Source organism: Anomalospiza imberbis, chromosome 7, assembly GCF_031753505.1.
Source record: "Anomalospiza imberbis isolate Cuckoo-Finch-1a 21T00152 chromosome 7, ASM3175350v1, whole genome shotgun sequence".
NCBI lineage: Eukaryota > Metazoa > Chordata > Aves > Passeriformes > Viduidae > Anomalospiza > Anomalospiza imberbis.
In genome coordinates this window covers 26,484,763-26,504,120 of record NC_089687.1, presented here as the reverse complement: position 1 = coordinate 26,504,120, position 19,358 = coordinate 26,484,763, and the positions used below count along the sequence as shown (strand labels likewise).

General features: G+C 41.2%; 1 protein-coding gene across 4 annotated transcripts in view; it reads left to right on the top strand.

The window, feature by feature from the left end:
* Positions 1-19,358, top strand: part of PLEKHM3 (pleckstrin homology domain containing M3) — an 81,084-nt gene that overhangs the window by 56,105 nt on the left and 5,621 nt on the right. For all 4 annotated transcript variants that reach the window (XM_068196155.1, XM_068196152.1, XM_068196153.1 and 1 more), the window contains one exon: positions 11,467-11,624. In XM_068196155.1, the coding sequence (XP_068052256.1) occupies positions 11,467-11,624 (158 nt within the window). The remainder of the gene's footprint in view (positions 1-11,466; positions 11,625-19,358) is intronic.

Genomic DNA, 19,358 nt, shown 5'->3' with positions numbered 1-19,358 from the left:
CCAGCGCTGGGTCTTCTGAGCAGTGATGTTCTGGGTGGAGCAGCACGGCTTCAGTGGGTCCGGAGCCCCGTTTTTATCCTGTGTTTTGTCCGTTTGGATCGGTTTCTTTTTGGATCCTTCATTTGCATGAAGGTTTAAGGCGCTTGATTGGCCCGTTACAGTTCTGTCCAGGCCGGCTCGTTCCGCTTGGGGGTGGTGCGCTTTACTTAGGTGTAATACGGTACGTAGAGTACCGTATTTCTGAGAACTACCCCTTTAAATCCCTTTTCTATAACCAAACTAACAGGACATGCTTAACAACTATCAACTATTTTACGATGGTTTCTAACCTATTTTTAACAAAAATAGTCCTAGGATGGCAAAACCACACAATATCTGTCTTCATAAATAAGAAAAGATCTGATAGCAAAGCAGCAGTTAAACAGCTTGTCTGCTTTCCTGTGGCTCCTTTATCACTGAATCACAGAATGGGTGAGGTTGGAAGCACCACAGTGTGTCATCTGGTTCAACCTCCCTGCTCAAGCAGGGTCATCCTAAAGCACCTGGCACATTATTTATTTTTGTCACTCTCTGGAGTTTGCCAGCACTGAGCTGCCTTTCAGCAGAACAGGAAGCTTCAGGTTAGCTGATATTCCCGGTGTGTGTGTAATCCCCCAAAGTGCTGACAGCTCTGGTTACAATTAGTGGTAATGGCAGTGATCTTACTGGCATTTCCTTTTTACCTCAGCTCTGCTGGGGAAGGGAGCTGCTGTCATTCAGAGTGGCTCTCAGGCAGAGAGCATGGCAGAGCCAGCCAGGCTGGGGGATGCTGAGCTGGTTAGGAGCATTTTGGCAGGTGGCTGTCAGGAAGACACGTTCGTCTGAATTAGGTATTGCAGGCAAAGTCTAGAGATATAGCAAGATCATTAGTAGATATTTTTAATAGTAGGACTGGTTCCAGCACTGCATGAAACCAGAATTTTTAACAGGGTTTATTAAATACTTGTAGTCCTTTTGAAATACTTGTAGTCATTTTCCTTGTGAATATATAATCTAGGCCACTTGGCGTAAGTGTGGCTTTTTAAAATGAAACTCTGTTTAAAATGACCCAGTAGTGGTGCCAGGGATTCACAGGAGCTTTTGAGTTGAGATCTCCAGAGATATTTTAATTTTTTTCAGCCCATAGAAGCAGCAGCAGTAATATAAGTTACCCTTTTTCTGCTGCCTTGTGCTAAACAGGTTTCTTCTGTTATTTTCTGCTGTGCAGAATGAAAAGCCCAGTTCTGGAGATGCAGGTTAGCAGTGTGAAAGACTGAGCTCTGAACTCATTGCTGTACTTCACATAAAATGATGATTTGGGAGAGCCAGCTGGGTGTTCCTTCAGGACTAACATCCTGAAAAAACAGATTTCTCAAGAAATAAAATACTGTCTCAGGGCTACTTGCTTGGATGAGAGAGGAATATTTTTTTTAGATTTTTCTTTTAAATATACTTTGTACTCACTGAGTTTTTTTTCAGAGTAGCCCTAGCCACTTTCTTGGTATGTTGCTTTCTTGTTCTAAAATCCTTCAGAGGACTCCTCCTTAAAGTGCCTGGATCCAGTCTTATGCAAGGCAGGAAAGTTTCTAATTTTGTGCCATCACTCACAAAATAACATCTTGCTCAGTGGGCATGTAGAGTCAGTTAATATCTCTGCATGCAATTGCTTGCTTAATCTTAAAAAAAAAATGTATATATACTCTCTGCCTGAATGCATATTTGCTTCTGTATTTAGAGTCACATATGTTTTTAAGCTAAGTAATGTGCTTTCTGTTTTCTACCGGCCAAATTCCTGGTACTTTTTCAACCTTGTTTGATTAAAACAGCCTTTAACCTTTGCTTGAATACCTTTTTCTTAAAACAACCTATAATTCATCCCTGCAACAAGATCAGGAGAACTCGGGGTGTGACAAAATTGACATGTAGCTGCCTGGAAACCTTGAGGGAAGGAGAAAGGAGGAAAGATGATTGAAACACAGTGAGTGTGAGTCTTGTTGCAGAGCTGGTGGGGGAGCTGGCACAGGTGATCTCCAGGCATGCTGTTTATACTGAGACAATTCCATCTTCTCTTCACTTGTGTTAGCTTGCATCCGGAGACCTGCTGAAATTTCTGGCATTTCTTCCTTTCAATGAGAAGAGTGGGGGAGGGCTTGGAGGAACTTTGTCATCCTCTCTGTCTCCTGCTATAAATTGACTTGAACTGTCCCCAGTTTGTTTTTCCTCTCCCCCAGCCAATGTAAAATTCCATCTTCACCTCACACCCTGCCTATGTGTGCTTGTCAGAGATTAGCAGTGTTTGCTCTTGACCTTGTATTTCTTCCTCTTCCCAGTGCCTGTTTTAGTTAGGGGCTAATTTGTGGAGTATCTCTCTAATAGCAAATTAAAGTGAGACATATTCAGGGGTTTACTCCAGAAGGACTGTGAACAGCAAATGACTCTGCCATCAGTGCAGACTGCCTGATGCAAACGAGTCAAAGGGGGCTTCTGAGTTCTGTTTATTCAAATCTCACTCATCTAGTTTGCTCTGCTGTAGTTTGATTTATTTGGCACTTGGTTTTGTGGGGTTCTTTTTGTTCTTTGCAGTGTTTATTGCACGGTTTCCTTTCGGGCTGCTCTCTGCCCTGCGTGGGTGATGAGTTAGTGCGGCACAATGTGCACTGGTGTCAGCAGTGGGAGAACAGAGTCCCTGGCCTCGCCTGCCCCTGCCCACCCTGCTGTCACCTGTACCACAGGCTGAACAGGCTTTTGGGACAGCGAGGGACCTGTGGAGGGTGTAAAGGGAAGAGGAGGGAGAGGGTGGGGTGGTGTCACTCTTGCTGTTGGGAGCTGGGATTGTGGCCCATAGCGTGCCTGTTGCAACTGAAGTTACTGCTGTATTCTTTTTTAATTTGTTGTATAGCAGTGCACAGTGACTGATTGTAGTGTGCATGCGCACAAATAGTAAGAGATCATGCTTCCCTTAAATCACCTGTGATTTAAATAAACAAGACAGGCAGTCTGAAAGAGCTGACTGGTAGTCAAAATGGAGCAAGGAAAGCCAGCTGATTAGTATATTGCACAAAAGATCTGATATCTGCCTCTCTGCAACTTTTACCTCATGATCATCCTTCCTCCTTCCATTTCCTTTTCCTCTGAACTAAAGATTAATTGTGCATTGAAATCATAACAAGAATTTGCAGTGTTAAGAATCTGGCCAACGGAAGAGAAAAAAATCCTCAAGGAAATTAGCAGTCCACAAGCATTGTCTGTTCCCTAGATATAAATGACTGGGAACTTCCCAGCCAAGGAATGTTTGCCCTTTATTTTCTCTGCAACTTGCATTGTCCCTAGCTAAGCATATTGTAGCACGCTTGTTTCCAAGTCTTGACCCCACTGACATCTTGGTGAGGCAGAGATTGCATTTGCCATTTCAGCTTTAATGCTCAACTTGCATGTTTAATGAATGCAGAAAATACCTGCTTGTTATCCAGTAAACAAATAGGTAAAGGCAATCATTGTATTTTTCCTGCAGCCCCAGTCCACTTTTGCTTGTCCTGGCTTCTGACAAAGATTACCTCTGACAGACAAGAGAATTTGTCAGAAAATGGTTTCTGAAATAGATGTTGCAATGTAAGAATAGGAGGTAGAGTGTAAAGTAAAGATCCTGACTGCAGCAAAAGATCCGAGGCAGGCATTAGGAACAACTTTCCAGTTGTTCTGAGTACTGGACTGTTGTGGTATCTCTCTGGTGAGAAGTTTTTAAGCAAGTCAGACAGTCATTTTGGTTGTACTGGAGGGTGAGGAACAAACTAGATGTTTCTAAAGGTGTTTTTTCTAGACCTGTTTTCTTTTATCATTGGCAGTTCCTTTAAAAGCATATTTCTCATCTGTCCTGGAGATGAAGAAAGGTTATTGAATGTTTAGTCCTCCTCCACAAAGCTTCCACTGGTGGAATTTGGAGGGTATTGAGCATCCAAGTGGTGAATTGAAGACAGTCTCTTCAGGATATTTTATCTGCCCTTTCATTCAGTCCAGGAAGCATATTCTCTGTGGTGCTTTAAAGTCCAGGCAAAGCTGGAGCTTACCTCTGAATTTGTTAGGAAAAGGCATGATTCAGACTAGCTGTTTCTGGAGAGGTAGAAAGAAAACAACCAATGGGGGCAGAAACCTTTTCTGTAGAGGATGGTGGAAAGCTGTGCACAATTGTTAGAATGCTCCTTCAGGTAGCTTCCTTCTGCCAGACATGCTTGTGACATTATTCCTGTGAATTAAAGTTCTTTCTCTTCAATTTATGTAATTGGGGATCATGAATGAGTTTCATGTCCACCACCCCTTCCATTTTCTCAGTGTCTCTTGGCCTTTCATGTCTCTTCTGCATTGCGTCAGTGCCTCCTGGCAAATTCTGTCTGTGTCTGTCTCTCAGATAGAGCCAACTGTGTGTCTGGCCTTGAGAAATAATCATAAATTTTGTTCTGTCAGGAGGAGAGGCCAGGACAATCCAGTTTAGATTTGAACCTGTAGTTCAAGGTGTTTTAGGGATTTCATATCACTTAACCCATACCCTCCAGGCATCACTTGTGTCTGACATGTAGATCAGGCTGGAGGAATAAGAGGAGCAGATTGCTCAGTGCTCCAAAAGAAGGTTATGAAGCAAACCTGTGTCTTTAAAGAGAGTGCCGTCTAATAAATGTTATCTGCAGAGAAATACACCAGTCCCTGCATAAGTAGTTAATGTTACTGCTTCAGTGTTGGCTCATAAAACAACTTTATCGCCTCTATGACGATAATGATTAACAAGCTGATTTACAAGGGCGGGGTCACAAAGCCATTTGGCAAAATTAGCGTGTCTCACAGTGGCAGGAATACAGAACCTGAGTTTTATAGTATTTTTACCACTTTACCTAGAATATTTAACCCTGGTGGCCAGGCTCTTAGGCAGAGCAGTAGCAGCAGGATCTCCTTTATGAGGATAATAACTAGAGTTTCCTCCAGTGCTTCTGATACCTGAGAAAATTGCAGGTCTCAGTCTGAAGATTCAGGAGCACTGGGGACGTTTCACAAGTTTCCATCTCAGTGTTTATTCCCTGATCACTTAGTCACAGTGAATTGACAGTCTTTACACGCACTTTGTTACATGATGCCTCTGGTTGATTGCCCCTTGTGCCAGAGCTGGCAGAATATCTACCCAAAGATGTGTATATATTTATCTTCCTACTCTTAGATTCTGGATAGCTTCTGTTAAAATATCCTTCATCTGTTGATTCTCCATTATGTTGGATCTTAATAAGGGATTTTTTTGTTTCGACTGTGTCAGATTTTACTTTTATTGTCATATGGTAGGAATTACTCAGAGTGGAAAATTTAATTTTAAAAGTATTTTAATCCAGAAACGCTTTATGTGGCTGTAATATACCATGACACTGTTGAGAATCTACATTTCTTAACCTTGCAAATTTCTCACAGTGAGCAGAACAGTGTATCTGAAAGCTCAGCAAGCTGTATTCCCTTTACTGTCTGTTCTGACAGTCCTAATGTAGGTGATCAAAGGTATTTATGATCTCCATTCTATGTAAACATCTACTGCACTTTTAGAAGTTGGTAAAAATGCACAGGCAGGGTAGGAGTTTTGATGACTGTCACTTAAATTCACAACATGGGCTCCTGCAGGGATGGAGGTCTTACTCAGTACCTTTTGCTTCTTATCTAGCAACGCTGACAGGAGCCCTGCCCTCAAAACAAACACTCACTGACCTCAGAAATGTCTGAAAACTGTGCTGTTTTTTCTTTCCTGTCCAGAAAGTTCATCATGTCTGATAGACTTCAATACTGATTTATGTGGCCATGATGCAAAGTTTGGGTATTTCTGTGGCCCTGATCTACTAGGTGGGTGGAAGGCTATTGTGAAGTGCTAGTGAATTACAGCTAACTCATTTGTCCTTCTGTTTCTACACATCTCTCCCCTAGTTCCTGCTAAAGTTGTTGGGATAGTTCATCTGTGGAAGTGACACAGTCTGAGTTAGGAGGGGTATTGCATGCTTTATCTAATCAATATTTGTATTGTCTAATCAATATTTGATTGTTTTTCAGTTAGTCCCAGCCAGAGGCTTCTATTAATGTCTTTTGTAATTTGAACAACTCTCAGGAACAAACTCTAGTTCTGTAGTAGGTTTTTTTTCATGCCTAGTTTTCAGTCTTGCTCTGTTTCCCAAACAGAAAGTTATTACAAGTCATGAGTTTAGGCTACCATCTCTGGATTAAAACTCTCAACAGACTTGAAAAGTCCTGCCACTGTTCCCTTGGCCACTTTTCTAGTTTGTGTTTTAATATGAAAACATATATTGCAACACCATGTTCACTGTATTGCTCTCCCATGGGACTGGTTTGTGCAACCCTCCTTCATGCTGGTAAGTAGGTTCTCATACAAGGAGTTTTTGTTGACTGAACAGGGAAGACAAAGTGACTTGACTTTTCTGCTGTGTGTAATGGGGGCTGGGAGTTTGTGCTGCATAGAGGCACAGCTGGGTCTGGGCACTGGGGCCTTCAGGGGTGGAGTCCTGCTGAGCCCAGGGAGCCAGGATGAGGGATGGAGTCAGGACTGAGCTGGAACTCAGCGTGTGCCAGAGATGAGGGGACTGCCTCTCCTCCAGTGCAGGGCAGTGCCGTGGGCTCAGAAATGCGTTGTGAAGGTCAGACACTGGGACACTGGTCACAGGCCCTGGGCAACACCTGCTGCTTCTGAAAGCTGTCTGTGAACAAGAGCCCTGTTCTGCACATAGTGGGCCACGCTGGCTTGGTGGATGCTCTGGTCTATGGCATTTGCAGGTCTTGTTCTCTGGGGACAGCTGGCTGTCCATCTGTTTGTGAAAACATCACCTTGATAGAGCAAGGGAACTATGAGTAACTTCCAGTCTTTGAATAGAAGGATCAGGAAACCTCTGGGGGCAAGCAGCCCTCCTGACAAATAGTTAAACTTTGACACATTGCCCTCATAATCATATTAATGCGATGTATCCAAAGGGACTTCAACTTGTACCACAGCCTCTGCTGCCTTTTATCTTCTGTCTTCCTGGTGACACATAACCCAGAGCATGTGTCCTGCCTTCCCACTGCACAAAGACTCTCGCAGCCTTTGCCAGCGTTGGCTTGTCTGCCGGTGTGTGGCACTCCCTGCATCTTCCCCTCACCTCACTTACTCTGTGCAATTGTTTCTTCAGAATTATACTGCTCCTCAACTGAACACAAAGATATTCCAAGAATAAAGTTTGATTTACCTTTATTCATAACATCGACTTGTGTAAGAAGCCTCTGTTTCAGAAGTCATCTAAAATAATTGTGCCACCACCCTTTCAGTACGTGTTCAGATACTTATACCCCTTTTATTTCTCCCATTGCTGCAGACAAGTCTCTGCCTTCCCCTCTTGCTCTTCAGTACAGCTTCAGCTTTCCCAGGCTAGGTTCAGGAGGCTGGGCAGTGGGGCAGGTAGCTGCTCTTCCTGGATTTCCTGGTTTCTCCTTTCTTCCTGGCAGCCCTGGCACCTGCAGCCAAACTCTGGCCAGAGGAATGGTCTGCAGTGTGGGCAGGGAACCTGTATGGGAGGATCCTCCGAAACACAGCTTGTCCCATTTTAGGTGGAAGATAATGTGGCAGTTACTGTAAAAAGCCATGTTTGCTTTGCTCGTTTAAATTGTAAGTGCTTTGAGGGCAGGGCCTGGCTTTTATGTATGTACATGTGGGTGTGTATTTTTATACAATTCCTAATGTGACACACACAGGGGCTGCTGTGTGTAAAGCCATAGCTTTCTGTCTTGTGGCAGCTTAGAAAAGTGTTTTTCCTGATCCAGAGAGGTGAACAATGATTCTGATCTGAACACTGGGGCTATTCAGAGACACAAATTGCTTTGGACCTCTGGACACAACTGTTTTCCTTCTGTTGTCACCAAGTAGTGTACCCCAATGTATTCCGGGTACAGCAGTGATAGGCATGGCCCTGTGTCTACAATGATGTTGGGATGGATTCCTTGACCAGTTAAGGAAGAAAAAGCTGCATTGTACTCTCTGTCATTTGCTGACTGGGATGCCATCATTAACCACCTCTCACCCATAGTTTTGACCAATTAAGCAATTGCTTGCTCTACAAAGAGTTTGGATTAGAAACAGACATTGATCTTTGTGTGCTGTAAGTAGAAGAGAATCTGAACTCAGCAAAATTTTAATTTAAGCTTGATGCTATTTTCTTTTTAAGAGACAGGCATATATTTTTAATCCTTTGCCAGGTGTCTGCTGAGACATCCCCTATGTTTAAAGAGATAAGTCAAGGGTGAAAATTTTAGTTTCTGTTCCTTTGGCATACTCTTAACTTAGTTTATGCTAAACTGCCACATTTCTGAAATGTGTTGTATTTTTCTGCGGCTTGTAGCATGTGATTTCACAGTTTCTCTATTTCATAAACTTATTTTGTAAACTGAAATGTTCTTAGGAAAGGTTCAGGTCAAAGCTTAGGAGCGACTCCAGCAGTGAGAGCAGATGGGTGCTGGATTAGACTGCACGGGGGCTATGAAGTCTTCATCCCTGAAAGGCTTTAGGAGCAGATACAGCTGTAAAGAGTTGATGTAAATATTAGTGGCTCTGCCAAGACAGCCTCTTGAGGTTTTCTTTTCCTCCCATAATTTCCCTGATACCTGGGTAATGCGTTGCATTTGACTATCACACTTCTATTCTTTAATCACTTATGTTTCCTTGAAACTCAAAATCAGATTCTAGCAACAGCTAGGAGAAGATCCTGGGACTCTTCCATCATGGTTCTGGGATATCTAAACTGACCGACTCTGGACCTCTGGCAGTCACAGGAGAATTTTTTAAACCTATGATGACATGTTCTGTGCTCCTTTTCCCAAGCCAAGCCATAAAGCATTCACTGTGAAACTTACCACAAAACAGTGAGTAGACAGCAAGTAAACTTGGGACAGCAAATAGAAATATTTTCCTGCTTGCCTAGCATAAATGGAGATGAGGATTTTATTCTTATTAGCTAAAAACAGGAATAAGAGAAGGCTGCAAAGAAAAATCATCCTGTGCACAGCCTTGAGGTCTCTGATGAAACAAAATAACACAAAATTTACAGATGCTAAAACCAGTGACAGCATCGATTTGATGCTGCATTTTGTCTTCCTCCTATAATACAGTAAAATAGCCTGTAATTCACATTGCAAAATTGGCATGCATGGCTCTTTGAAGATATCATCTTCCTCGTATGTCTGCAGTGGCCAGAATAACAAGCCCACCCACTACAGTGCTACAACAAGCCATACAAATAAATAAATAAAAAAAGGGGACAAATAACACCATCTCCTCAGGGCAGCTGCCCACTCGGTGTGTCTTGCTTAGGCTGTGAACTCTTCAGCACAGGAAAGTTTTTGTTCCTTGTAGTTTTAAATTCACCCCCAGTGCTTAGGAAGGTAATAGATGATGATAATTGTGTTTATTATATAAAATGTTACTTCAATTCAGATATTTAACTTTTAAATTGTTGCTGACAGTGACATTCATTCATATTTAGAGAGTTTGTTTGCACTGTGTCTTTAGCCTGGCATTTTAAACTGAGCAGTTGTGACCTGAGGTGACTGCTATAGCATGAAAATTCTCTGGAAAAATGTGTATGCATTGTGGTTTATTTATTATCTTTGTATGTGTATTTCATCTTTTGCTGCCGAAGTGGGTTTTTGGGGGGTGACTGTAGCCTTGTCACTTGCTGGGTGGCGTCACAGTTTCTTTTTTTCTGTTTATTTAATATTGTCAACTTCTGTGTCTCCCCTCTGTAACAGTGAAGTCTGCAAGCAAAATATTTCTTCCTTCAAAATGGAAAATAAATCTAGCTTAGGGGAGCTAAATTAGCTTCTGACCACCTGTTAGAAGGTTAGCAGTATCACCACCTTGAACTGTGGCTTCATTTTCATATTTCATGCAGCAGCTTCTCTGCATTGTTTATACTGTGGTTGGAGGGGATCTTCCTATACCAGGATGCAATAGGAACGTCATTTTTCCTCTGGCACGAGCAGATGTCCTATCTGCAGTAGTAGCAATAACATTGCTGCTTCCTGTTGTTGCAGGTGTTGTTAGCAGACTGGAGCTGAAGGCAAAGAAGGGGCACATTTCAGCCCTTGCCATTTTCTGCCATCAACACCAGCACTCCCCATGCACCTCCTTTTCCAGTTGTACTTGTTAGTAGTGGCTTTCTTGGCTAGTGGGCAGAAGTTGCCCTGGAACACAAATTTATTTCCTTACTACCTGGCCTTTGCTTCCAGACTCTGTTGTTCTTCCTAGCGTTGATACCTCTGCTTTGTTTAGATTTGTTTGTACTAAACCCAAATTACAAGTGGTGTTACCATATTTAGGGAAGGGGTACCTGAACTGAGTGTGACAGTAATTTAAGTGTAAAACTCCCCACTCTTGGGTTCCAGGGCACAGCCCTGTGCAACTCTTCAGTCAGCAATTACTGCATTCTTTTTCCCCTTTTACAGGAGGTTGCTATCAAATCCCATGACACAGTTCTATCACTCATCTGGCAAGCTGCCATTCAGACCACAGGAAGCCCAGAAGAGAAGAATATCCACTTAGGGCCTTATTCCATCTTCATTCTTCCCTACAGCAGCAGAATTCCTTAAAGTCTCTAGAAGTTTGATCTGAATGGAAAGTATTTTGCCTGAATAGCACCCCTTATTGAGGCATTGTCTCCAAGTCACAAATTTAGATGAGTATTGTGGTTAGCAGTTTAGGGTTTGGTCATTTTTTCCACACCAACACAAGGACTGCTAATCACTTCTAATGGTCTAGCAGGATTCTCTGGGACTTCTTGATTTGAGAGCTGGACACTAAAGGAAAAAAAAAAAAAACCAAATTCCTCTTCAAGACTTTACGTAACAAGTTACTCATTTTGGCAAGAAGCAGGATATTACATTTGAATGGTTTTCAGTGGGAAACACAGTCCTGCTAAAGGACTAAAGCCAGGACTCTGTTCACAAAATACATGCAAAAAATTTGTACTTTGAAGGAAAAGAAATTACTAAAACTGTGCTATGTGCATAAAAAGTAAGAAGAAGTGAAAAATGTAAGGCAGTATTCATAGCTGTCAGAGATAATGTGGAAGCCTTAAACTCGTTTCCTATTTACTTCTTTGTGCCTTATTGTATGAATGCGTTGTTGTACTTAAATTACTACTAATGTTTTGTTATTGTCATGTAGAGATTTACAAAGAGATAGTAAGTTAGTTTTCATGTTCAGACCATTGCTGCTTCAATGATTACTGTTATCACTTGTGTTTTTGTGGAGCTATAATTGTTGGGAAGTAATTTTGCTATTGTTTTAGCCAACAGCATGTACCTGCATTTCTGTAGTAAGAAGTATTGTCTCAGTCCTTCAGGTCATTCTGGTTGTTTCTGGGGGGTTCATTCAATATTGTCTTCTCATTCCAGGTTATTGAAGGAAAGCTGGCTCCTTTCTTGGGTAAGGTGATCAAGTTTGCCACCTCTCATGTGTACAGCTGCAGCCTTTGTAGCCAAAAGGGTTTCATCTGTGAGATTTGCAACAATGGAGAAATCCTTTACCCCTTTGAGGACATTTCTACAAGCAGGTACTCCAGTGTGGTAATGTCAGTCACACATTTGATTTGAGTGTTAATGCCTTGAGGATTCTCAGCTTCATGACCTTTTTATTTAAATAATTAGAGACTAGATTCCCCTAATGCACATTTCTGGGGAGCTACAGTAGATCACTGTTCCAGGGAGGCCACCCTGAGCAAACTTGGAAACAAATGAGAAGTGCTACTTCCCAAGGTCCTGTAAGTCTCAGAACAGCTGTTCAAAAAGGGAGGAGCCCACAGTATCATCACACAGTGTGATTTATACAAAGCGCTTCTGAGTTTGTAAAGTGTCCTGAAAAGCCAAATGACTTTTCTAGAGTGATCACAGACATCTTTCTGTTCTCTGGTATCACTGGGCCATAATGTTCAGGGATCATCCATTACAAAATGATAACCATTCATTCTGAAGTGTTTTCCTCATGAAATGTTATGGCTAGTTCTCTGCTCTGTCTGCTTATTCCTCTGTGCCTGTGTATGCATGATATTTTTTTTTAAATGATATTGCTGTTTTCAGGTGGCAACAAAGTAAGTGTGTGCGAGTCCTAAGCTAAACAAAAAAAAACTTTATTTCAGATTGTGTAGAGTACTGGATGCCAGGTCAGGGACAGGAGTCACATGGGAAACCTAGAAGCAAAATGCAGGAAACCAAAGCAGACTTGGCAATACAGCAGTGACTACTGGTTTTCAGTAGTGTCTAGGATTTTGAATAAAGGAGATATACTTTCTTCCACCCTTAACAGAAAGACAGTATATCTGATAGCACAGCATTCATCCACAGATAAGTATTTTTTGGCTGTTTCAAATACAGTCATTGTAATTTGTTCTCCAAAGTGTTCATTTGAAAGGGGAAAAAAATCAAAGACCCACCTTTGCAAACAATCAGGACCAGTCTATTAAAAGGGTTTGTTAAGAATCTGGTTCCCTTGCATGCACAAAGATGTTAAATTACAAGTAACCAAGGACTACTGTTAAGGGATTTTAAGTCTGATTTGAGTTTCAAAGGTTGTTTGCACATTGTTTTTCCAGAGTCTTTTTCTAAAAAATGTATTGACAAAGCAGTGGATAAAAGCTAAACAAGGTATGTGGCTGAGTTTATAAACAGTTTTTAAGAAAGAATGCATCTAGGGTGCATGGTGAGATAGGCTGAGTTAAAAGGCAGACTAAGAGGGCATAAAACATAACATGTCTGTGGAGACTGCATAATAGGCAATTGAAGATATTTCCAAAAGATTAATGAGAATGTGAAGGAACATTTGGGAATACAAGTTTACATTAAAATTTGATTTGTCTGGGGGATTTTTGGTCACAAAACCATTACTGGGTGTATATTGTTTCCCTGCCCTTCAGCTGAGATCAGACATACCTTGCAATTACAGAGTTCAAAACCCTCTGGAAGCAAATAGAATTTGTCAGCAATTCAAGCCAACAGAAGCTGCTCTAGCTCCCTTGTTTATGTGAGTTAGAAGGCAGAAAGGACTTGTGTTCATGTTTCACAAATGTGAAGTTATGGTTGATGTCATGCCAAAGACAGCAGTCTTTGTTAATAGTTTTAATTAAAACACAATCAGCATGAAAGGTTCTCCAATATTTCTTTCTTATTTCATCATTCTGCTAACTCCTTTTGTATTCCTTATACCTAAACCTTGCTTTTATCCCCAGCATTTTCTGTTTCCCCTCTCAGTTCGTTTTCCCATCTCATTACTACACATGCACCTATGTGGAACTAACCAGATTATTTCAGTTCCATATTTTTGCTCTGGAGGCAAATTATGCCAGTGGAAGAGCTTGTACACTTTACTGTGCAGCTCCATCAGTTCCAAAGCAGTGAGGGAGAAGGCCAGGTGGAGGGATAAAATTTGTGTTTGTTTCCATCTCTTGAAGATGAGAGAGGTTTCTGAAGTAAGTGTACTGACCATTACAAGACAAGGTAAGGTTAGGAGGCTAGTTAGAAATAGATGTGCAGAGTAACCTGTGGCAAATGGAATAGCAAGTCCTAAAAGGTCCATGTGAAGACTTGCAATTATACCTGAAAATTCTGATGATGTGTTCAGAATTTCCTTGTCAGTTGTCATACAGAGCTCTGAGTAAAACAGCTCAGATTTGTGATTTAGTTGTACTTTTCTGAGTCCACAGTGTACAGAAATAATTGACTACAACTTCCTTTTCTCCGTCCTGGTTTTCTGGAATTGCTATCTACAGCATAGTATTCTTATTTTGTTCACAATAGTGGACTGCCAGGTGCCCCAGCTGAAGCTGGTGAGTTGAGGAGGAAAGAGCTGCTGAACTCTAAAGACCATATTTTTCTTTTTTCATTTGAATGTTTGTTCACTTTTGAGCTATTAACTCTACCAGCAAACTGGGCTGTTAGGTTAGAAATATTCAAAAGTGAGTGCATGACATCTTTTGCAAACTTCAGCTCTTTGCTGCATGTTTGAAAAGCGAGGCCTGCTTTTGTGCCTGTGTGTATGTATATATGTATGTCTGTATTGAGCTGGCATTTGGATTTTTGGCTCCCTCCCTGACCTTTCTTGCTCTTTGGAGAGAAGAGTGATAGCTGTCAGAGTAGCCAATTCCGAAGTGGTTCTCAGTTGGCTGTTAACTTTCTATCCTAGGTCAGCTTTGAGGTGAAGAGATTGTTTCTCTCCAAAATATTCTCAGCAGTTTCTGGCACAGTGTTCAGTAGGAATTTATGAAGAATGGGTATTCTTTAGATAGATACAGCTGAGAGAAAAAGAGGGCCCCTCTTAAGGGCTGGAGTTTCTCTTTGGTCTGGTTATTTGCTTGAGAGTCATTTTTGTCAGTCCTTGGGCAAACAGAGTGAATACCTGGGTTATGCACTCCTCAGGGTTTGAATACACATATATTACATACCCTTCTCTCACTAATCAGTGTGACACATTCCTTTGTTGGCAAACGGTTCCAAAACAAACACAATCAGTTCACTTAATTAGCGGGTCTGTGGGCTGTGCTTGGCAGGCTCTTTACATCCTGCTCAACAATGCAGCGCAACAGTTTGCTGCCTTGGATTTAAGGGTGGGCTCACAGAGTCATAAGCTTTCTAATGATACATCCTTTCTCTGGCTGTTCTTGGGAGGTGGCCAATCTGCACAGATATTTATGAAAGCTGTGATTCAGTAGTTAAACAATTTCTTAAAAATTGTCCCATCCTTTTGATGCCTCTTCCAGTCAGTTTGATTCTTCTGTCCCTTATTTCCCTCTTTTCTATCTTACCCATATTTATATAATACTTCATCAGGGTTCTTTCAAAATTTCACAATTTCACCTTGTTTTTGAAGGCCTTTAAATCATGAGAATTATTTAAAGCCTCTTGAATTAATTGCACATTTCATGGACCAAATTTTCAGCTAATGTAAACTCTCAGAGCTCTGCTTTTCCTGGAGTTCCGGCAACTTAAACTGAGCATCTACCTCCTATTTTATTTCTTGCGCTAAATTTGCCTTAGGCTTAAATTCAGTGAGTAAACATATAAAATTATCATATTATATCACTTATTTTATATTTACAGGTGTTGTGCAATGACTTTAAATATCCTTGACTGTAAATTGGCTTGTTAGAGCTATCCTTGCCTATTAGCAAGCAGGCACTTGCCCTCAAGTTGCTCTGATTTTGCTTGTTCTTCACTAATGTGGGCAAGTGGTTTTGTTTCTTTCTCCTAAAATTAAAAAAAAGACCAAACAACAGAAGTGAAGTCTGGGTAGTGGCACTGTTGTCTATAGTAGTGGCTGTATTTGTTTTATAACTTTGAACAATTTGAAGCAATTTTAAAATCTTAAGGAATACTGAGAAAATTACCTTTGGAATGAGAATAGAATTTATTAAAACATGTTTTCTGTCCCATCAGACAATTAAGCAATCATGGTTATGATTAAGATTGTGTCACCCATTTAATAAAGTTTTGGTCTTGCCTGTCATCATCCTAATGATTACTTTCACAGGCAATTAAATTTGTTGTGTTTTGCTGGTAAAGTTACTTGCTTGTTAAGAACAATTTAATCCATTCCTTTCCTTTTATGTGCTGATTGTAGATGTATGTGAACCTTGGAGAGTTGCTCTTTTGTGCTCATATTCATTTATCAAGGCTAAACTGTTTTCACTTTGTTAAGTTAATTTGTTCTGCTGATCAGTTAAGACATGTAGGCCTTTTAAGATACAAACCAGAAGGCCCAAGTTTAAAATAGATGTGCCACAGAACAGACTTGACTATATCAACCAGCTTGGATGCCTCCATAATCTTTGGCCACCATCCTGATAAGACCTGTGAATGTACTTTGCACATAGTGACAAGTCTTACTAAAGACTCTGGGGCTATGCATGCTGAAGTCTTTGCAAAGTTACAGCTTACTGTGTTATGGATGCTGTGTCATGGGACAAATGCAACTTTGAGCATTTGGGAGAACATTAAAGATAGATGTTAGGTGGAGAGACTGAAATATGCAGTACACAGTATTTGCAGGAAATACCTTGGCACAGGTCAAAGGCATCACTCAAAGTACATAATTTTCTCTCTTGCTTTGATTGGTTTGTCTTTTGCTAGAAAGCCTTTCCCCAGGCCGTGCTCACCTGAGTTGTGCCAGTAGTTTAGTACCTAATTTTTGGAAGAGCTTAGCTTATCAGATGCTGATAGCTAGTTCAAAGCACTCTGAAGTGATCTGCTCAGCACTTCTTCGAGGAAATGTAGGCACCTAAGTAGATGTTAAGTTCTCTTGGTAATTTAATTTCACCTGAATCTGTCAAAACTGATCAAAATAATCTGGCCCAGATTGTCTTAGTTTTGTTTTTGCAGGGTAGCACAGTAATGTTATCTGGAATATGTAAACAGAAAACAATAAAGTATACCAGCTTTTTCATCAAGTATTGTCTTTTGCAACTGAATTAGCTTTAGAGGTTGGTTTTACTTGCCTCATGTCTCAGTGGTTTTTAACTAGAATGTTCAATCAATGTCATATTAATGCCAACTTCCTTCCATTCATTTACCATGTGGGCATCCCTCCCTAGGCAGGCTACTTGCATTGGTTCCTAGGCAACTGGAATAATATTGCTGCACGTGTGTGTCAGGCATTGATTGCCTTTGGGGCTTTTTTTGTATTGTAAGTGAACACAGGCTAGTCCTTTTTCGTTTTCTTTGTGTTCTGCTAAAGGCTCAGAGTTTGAAGGGCCTGTATATGATATTCACAGCTGAGCAATTCAGAAATGCTTGCAGACAGGAACATGTGCATAGTGTGGGATGGTGATCGTGCTGGAATCCCCAGGCAAGGCTTACTTCAGCCAGTGTGGTTTGCTCTTTGGGGTTTTCTAATAGCCAGGTTACAGGTGGTTTAGTGTTTTGGGTGCTTGGTGAATGTTTGGCATCATCTAAGGAAAACATAATGAATAACTCCATTTAATCCTGCTTTTACTCTGCATGGTAGCAAAGAAGAAACTGAAGAGTTTAGTCAGTGAAAGGTTCAGCCCTAAATCAAATCCTTGTTGAAATTTGTTTCAAGGGATTACTCAGTTGATCAAAGGTGTGCAAGGTCTGGCACAAAGGAAGGGAGTTTTTAAAATGAAAAAATGAAAGCTAATGTATAAAATTACAAAAGAAAGGGTGGTGGGTGAATATGGCACTGCAGTGAGACAGGGGAGCTCTTTGCCCTTCTCAGCTCTGCTAGGAGCCCCTGGCTGACCTTGAGCAAGCCAGTTCACCTCTCACTCTCCGTTGTGAGGTGGGAATGGTGCTGTATGTGCTACCACCGGCCCCTGTGCATGAGACTGAAGGTATCCTAATAAACCTTGTTGGTTCCAGCAGCTTCATCCCACCTTTATTACCAGTCACATTGGTATGTCTGTCAACCAGTAAGGTTCCTACGGGACAAAAACCTGGCTTTCAGATGACATCCTGGGCCACCTGTTGATCATCCCTCCTTAATTTTGTCTGTTTCAGGTAAAAGGTCTTTGAGGCCTCTGTGTTGTACCCCCCACTTCAGGCACCTGATTCTGCTCAGGGGCACTTAATGGTGGTGCAGTACAGAGGAGAAATCTGAGCATGATCAATTGGTTGTGCAGCATCTAGAATTACTTGAGCTCTAATCCTGGGAAAAATAGATGGGAAGCATGAAAAGAACATGCCGGAATTTACAATTTACTCAATATTTATATGTTTCAAATGCCCAGACTTAATGGGAGGTACTAACATCAGCATTTCCTCGGCATACAAGGAATGATTATATGCTTTTAATGTAGAAAGGTTTTTCTTTTGTAACCAGTGATGATAATAATAAAAGCATTATAATGCCTGTCTGGCTGTGGAGAGCTTTGCCCTTTCTCTTACACTCTCCAGTGCAATAGAAATTATTTAGAGGATTGAATTATTCTCTGCATTTTTTTTACTCCATACAAGTAAAACATCCTTAAAACATAAAACACCCCCTAAAGTCTCAACAGAAATTGAGTTAGGTCAGGAAAGAGGGAAAAAAAAAAAAAACCAAAACACCAAAATAGAGAGGAAGCTATTTCAACTGCCTTCTTAGAAGACTGCAAGTCTGTGTGAAAACAACACGCAGTGTTCACTAAGTCTTCAAATACTGTTTGAAAAATAGCAAGATGCTATTAATGTACAGTGTCACAATATCATTCATTAAAGAAGGAAACATGAAAGGCCTGAATGGCTACGGGCTCATCAGCTTATTATCAGTGGTGAATAGCATTCTTACAAAGGATGTAGGGACTTTTTGGCCTCCAGACAAAGAATAAGTCAGGATTCAGAAATAGCACCTGAACTGTGTATTAGCTATGATAACAACAAGGGTTAAGGGAAAGATAAGTAAGTGTAGTGAACTATTAAGTGAACCTTTTATAGGCTACAAAATATATTTTATTTCTCCAGAGCAATAAAATCATTTTAATATACTGAGGCTTGAAAACAACAAAAGACCCTATGAAATTCACATGTGGAGATAAAATTAGATCTCAGAATTAACTAGGAAGCAATCTGTTTGTAATAGTCTAAAAAGGAATATAATGTTGGTGGAGTATTTGGTATCACTGGAGAATCTCTTGCAGTGAGGTTAGAAACAGTCAACCAGTTGGCATTCCAGGGCCAGTTAAGATTGACTGTATTTGACATGAGGAAAAGCAAAGCTGTGTAGGTAGCTTGGGGTAGTATAGCTCCACCACTTTAAAAAGAGTGACTTCCAGTTGCAGAAGGCAGATCAAGATCTGCATTGTCCCCCTGCCCTGGTGACTTTGTCAGTGAGGGGGACACAAGCATGCAGTGAAGGCTGAAATGAGTGTGTCCTCTGTACTTGTTCCTGTGCAGAGCTAGAGGCAGCTTTGTTCTCCAACTCAGAGCACCCTTCCTCCAGGCTGCTGCTTCGCTGTCATCTGGACCCCTTGGTTGGGCTCAACCTTCTCAAGAGAAGGCAGAAAATAGGTCTTCAGAGCAGCAGTCAGGGGGCACCAGGATGGACCCCCGATGGCAGCAGTGGGTGCCAGTGCAGGGACTGTGAGATCAGGGCTGGCTGTTTGCTCTGCCTCTGCTTAGTGCCTGACAGTGTGGGGTCCTGGGCACAGCTTCAGCTACTGCACCAGCTCTAATGAATAACAGTTCAGACAGTTTTTCTCTCTGTTTTGACTCTGAGTGATAGGAAAAAAGTTCGTTAATCTTTTCTACTGACCTTATTTCTGAAGGATGAATTTGTATAAATTTGAACACCATCAGTCTGTTTG